Raw genomic sequence first — 5,000 nt, 5'->3', positions numbered from 1 at the left:
GAACACGCGTGTACCAAGACTGGGTGTCCTCAGTCTGGATGTTGAGTGTCCTCAGTCTGGATGTTGAGTGTCCTCAGTCTGGATGTTGAGTGTCCTGAGTCTTGGATGTTGAGTGTCCTCAGTCTGGATGTTGAGTGTCCTCAGTCTGGATGTTGAGTGTCCTCAGTCTGGATGTTGAGTGTCCTCAGTCTTGGATGTTGAGTGTCCTCAGTCTGGATGTTGAGTGTCCTCAGTCTGGATGTTGAGTGTCCTCAGTCTTGGATGTTGAGAGTCCTCAGTCTGGATGTTGAGTGTCCTCAGTCTGGATGTTGAGTGTCTTCAGTCTGGATGTTGAGTGTCCTCAGTCTTGGATGTTGAGAGTCCTCAGTCTGGATGTTGAGTGTCCTCAGTCTGGATGTTGAGTGTCCTCAGTCTGGATGTTGAGTGTCCTGGATGTTGAGTGTCCTCAGTCTTGGATGTTGAGTGTCCTCAGTCTGGATGTTGAGTGTCCTCAGTCTGGATGTTGAGTGTCCTCAGTCTGGATGTTGAGTGTCCTCAGTCTTGGATGTTGAGAGTGTCCTCAGTCTTGGATGTTGAGAGTGTACTCAGTCTTGGATGTTGAGAGTGTCCTCAGTCTGGATGTTGAGTGTCCTCAGTCTGGATGTTGAGTGTCCTCAGTCTTGGATGTTGAGAGTGTCCTCAGTCTTGGATGTTGAGAGTGTCCTCAGTCTTGGATGTTGAGAGTGTCCTCAGTCTTGGATGTTGAGTGTGTCCTCAGTCTTGGATGTTGAAAATGTCGTCGGTCTGATGGTTAAAACAATGGCTTGGTGTGGTATGTAAGAAGTTCCCGGTCGACAGAGGACAGGATAGGAGAGGAGCGTACGGCCATCCTCCACCCTCCCTCCCTCCCTCCTCCCCTTCCATCCTCTCTTTATTCTTATCCCCCAGTGTGCCCTCCCTCCCTCCCTCCCTCCCTCCCTCCCTCCCTCCCTCCCTCCTCCCCTTCCATCCTCTCTATATTCTTATCCTCCAGTGTGCCCTCCCTCCCTCCTCCCCTTCCATCCTCTCTTTATTCTTATCCTCCAGTGTGCCCTCCCTCCCTCCCTCCCTCCCTCCCTCCCTCCCTCCTCCCCTTCCAACCTCTCTTTATTCTTATCCTCCAGTGTGCCCTCCCTCCCTCCCTCCCTCCCTCCCTCCCTCCTCCCCTTCCATCCTCTCTTTATTCTTATCCTCCAGTGTGCCCTCCCTCCCTCCCTCCCTCCCTCCCTCCCTCCCTCCCTCCCTCCCTCCCTCCCTCCCTCCCTCCCTCCCTCCCTCCCTCCCTCCCTCCCTCCCTCCCTCCCTCCTCCCCTTCCATCCTCTCTTTATTCTTATCCTCCAGTGTGCCCTCCCTCCCTCCCTCCCTCCCTCCCTCCCTCCCTCCCTCCCTCCTCCCCTTCCATCCTCTCTTTATTCTTATCCTCCAGTGTGCCCTCCCTCCCTCCCTCCCTCCCTCCCTCCCTCCCTCCCTCCCTCCCTCCCTCCCTCCCTCCCTCCCTCCCTCCCTCCCTCCCTCCCTCCCTCCCTCCTCCCCTTCCATCCTCTCTTTATTCTTATCCTCCAGTGTGCCCTCCCTCCCTCCCTCCCTCCCTCCTCCCCTTCCATCCTCTCTTTATTCTTATCCTCCAGTGTGGCCTCCCTCCCTCCCTCCCTCCCTCCCTCCCTCCCTCCCTCCCTCCCTCCCTCCCTCCCTCCCTTCCTCCCTCCCTCCCTCCCTCCTCCCCTTCCATCCTCTCTTTATTCTTATCCTCCAGTGTGCCCTCCCTCCCTCCCTCCCTCCTCCCCTTCCATCCTCTCTATATTCTTATCCTCCAGTGTGCCCTCCCTCCCTCCCTCCTCCCTCCCTCCCTCCCTCCCTCCCTCCCTCCTCCCTCCCTCCCTCCCTCCCTCCCTCCCTCCTCCCCTTCCATCCTCTCTTTATTCTTATCCTCCAGTGTGCCCTCCCTCCCTCCCTCCCTCCCTCCCTCCCTCCCTCCCTCCCTCCCTCCCTCCCTCCCTCCCTCCCTCCCTCCCTCCCTCCCTCCCTCCTCCCCTTCCATCCTCTCTTTATTCTTATCCTCCAGTGTGCCCTCCCTCCCTCCCTCCCTCCCTCCCTCCCTCCCTCCCTCCCTCCCTCCCTCCCTCCCTCCTCCCCTTCCATCCTCTCTATATTCTTATCCTCCAGTGTGCCCTCCCTCCCTCCCTCCCTCCCTCCCTCCCTCCCTCCCTCCCTCCCTCCCTCCCTCCCTCCCTCCCTCCTCCCCTTCCATCCTCTCTTTATTCTTATCCTCCAGTGTGCCCTCCCTCCCTCCCTCCTCCCCTTCCATCCTCTCTATATTCTTATCCTCCAGTGTGCCCTCCCTCCCTCCTCCCCTTCCATCCTCTCTATATTCTTATCCTCCAGTGTGGCCAAGCTCATTAACCTCTCAGGAGATGTTCCTGGACAGTTCTGACTCCTCCTTCCAAATGTTCCATTGTTCCGTTTCAGAACCATAGAACCAGCTGTAATTCTAAGAATGTCTGGGTAATCGTGTATCGACTGAACCCTGACCTCTTGTATAAACCTTTGGCCTTGGCTTGCAATAGGTCCAGCCAGATAGGCCTTTAGAACAGACATGCCTTTATAATCCGTACTGTAAACTGTACGTCCCACCTTTGTTGATATCCAAATGCCCCAACAGACCAACAAATACCTGAAAACTAAATATCTGATTGATTTAATCAGTTGACCTTTGCCCTCTGCTCTGTTCCAGGTACATCCAGGCTGCGACCTCTCCCAAGGACATCATCATCGTAGTGGACGTCAGCGGGAGTATGAAGGGTCTTAGGCTCACTATCGCCAAGCACACTATTAACACCATCCTGGACACACTAGGGGAGAACGACTTTGTCAATGTCATCGCCGTGAGTAACTAGGAGATTAACACACACGCACGCACGCACGCAGACATGCACACACACACACACTCACACACAAGCAAAACACACACAAGCAAAACACACACACATACAAGCAAGCAAAACACACACACACACACACATACAAGCAAGCAAAACACACACACACACACACACACACACAAGCAAAGCACATCACACACACACACACACACACACACACACACACACACACACACACACACACACACACACACACACACACACACACACACACACACACACACACACACAAGCAAAACATACACACATGCCATTTAGGGCTGACCTGGTTTTAATTATACAGCTGCAATGGAATAAAATAATTGAATATAATGTGTGCATTTACAATCATACAAAATATATTATGGTGAATTATGGCAGAATGATTCATTTATTAATACAACCCCATCTGCCCAATTCAGACAGTGTTTATGGTTATATTGCTGGAAGGCCATAATGTATGATAAGGTAGCCCAGGCCAGAAGAGGATTGGACAACATGTGTCATGTGATGTTACATACACTGCTGTTGTAACGTTTTACATCACAGAGATTCTCTGTTCCAGCTGAGATTACACCTGCTGACCTCCTTAACTCTCCCTGACCTGTTTCCCTACCTGCTTTCCCCATGCGTTCTATCCCACAGTACAGCGACTACGTCCAATACGTGGAACCCTGCTTCAAGGGCACCCTGGTCCAGGCTGACCTGGACAACCGAGAGGTAACCAATGGAACTCTAATGCTAATTAACTCAATTCATCAATGAAGGCCCATAAGCTGTTTGCTCATTAAGGCTGGTTAAGAAGGCTCAGAGCGATAGGACTCACACCAGTGGGCCGGGTGCCACGAGACTACTGTTCCTGGCAGGGACTCGGAGTCACGAAGTGCTAAAGGGCTTTGATAGCACGACAACTCTTCCCTCTATCCCTCCCTCCCTCTATCCCTCCCTCCCTCTATCTCTCCCTCCCTCTCTCCCTCTATCTCTCCCTCCCTCTATCCCTCCCTCCCTCTATCTCTCCCTCCCTCTCTCCCTCTATCTCTCCCTCCCTCTATCCCTCCCTCCCTCTATCCCTCCCTCCCTCTCTCCCTCTATCTCTCCCTCCCTCTATCCCTCCCTCTATCCCTCTCTCCCTCTATCTCTCCCTCCCTCTCTCCCTCTATCTCTCCCTCCCTCTATCCCTCTCTCCCTCTATCTCTCCCTCCCTCTATCCCTCCCTCCCTCTATCCCTCTATCTCTCCCTCCCTCTATCCCTCCCTCCCTCTATCTCTCCCTCTATCCCTCTATCTCTCGCTCCCTCTATCCCTCTCTCCCTCTATCTCTCCCTCCCTCTATCTCTCCCTCCCTCTATCTCTCCCTCCCTCTATCCCTCTATCTCTCCCTCCCTCTATCCCTCCCTCCCTCTATCTCTCCCTCTATCTCTCCCTCCCTCTCTCCCTCTATCTCTCCCTCCCTCTATCCCTCTCTCCCTCTCTCTATCCCTCCCTCCCACCCTCTCTCCCTCTATCTCTCCCTCCCTCCCTCTCTCCCTCTATCCCTCCCTCCCTCTATCCCTCCCTCCCTCTATCTCTCCCTCCCTCTATCCCTCCCTCCCTCTATCCCTCCCTCCCTCTATCCCTCCCTCCCTCTATCCCTCCCTCTATCCCTCCCTCCCTCTCTCCCTCTATCTCTCCCTCCCTCCCTCCCTCCCTCCCTCCCTCTATCTCTCCCTCCCTCTATCCCTCCCTCTATCTCACCCTCCCTCTATCTCTCCCTCCCTCTATCTCTCCCTCCCTCCCTCTATCTCTCCCTCCCTCTATCTCACCCTCTCTCTATCTCTCCCTCTATCTCACCCTCTCTCTATCTCTCCCTCTATCTCACCCTCTCTCTATCTCTCCCTCCCTCTATCCCTCCCTCTATCCCTCCCTCTATCTATCCCTCTATCCCTCCCTCTATCCCTCTATCCCTCTATCCCTCTATCTCCTCTCCCTCCCTCCCTCCCTCCCTCCCTCCCTCCCTCCCTCCCTCCCTCCCTCCCTCCCTCCCTCCCTCCCTCCCTCCCTCCCTCCCTCCCTCCCTCCCTCCCT

General features: G+C 54.7%; 1 protein-coding gene across 1 annotated transcript in view; it reads left to right on the top strand.

Annotated features, from left to right (window-relative positions):
* Nucleotides 1-5,000, top strand: part of LOC106592269 (voltage-dependent calcium channel subunit alpha-2/delta-4) — a 208,379-nt gene that overhangs the window by 24,257 nt on the left and 179,122 nt on the right. The window contains exons 7-8 of the mRNA XM_082977228.1: nucleotides 2,751-2,901; nucleotides 3,583-3,657. Coding sequence (XP_082833354.1) covers nucleotides 2,751-2,901; nucleotides 3,583-3,657 — 226 coding nt within the window. The remainder of the gene's footprint in view (nucleotides 1-2,750; nucleotides 2,902-3,582; nucleotides 3,658-5,000) is intronic.

Source organism: Salmo salar, chromosome 07 (assembly GCF_965601325.2).
Source record: "Salmo salar chromosome 07, fSalSal1, whole genome shotgun sequence".
In the NCBI taxonomy this organism is placed as follows: domain Eukaryota; kingdom Metazoa; phylum Chordata; class Actinopteri; order Salmoniformes; family Salmonidae; genus Salmo; species Salmo salar.
This window is presented reverse-complemented; position numbering and strand designations above follow the sequence as displayed.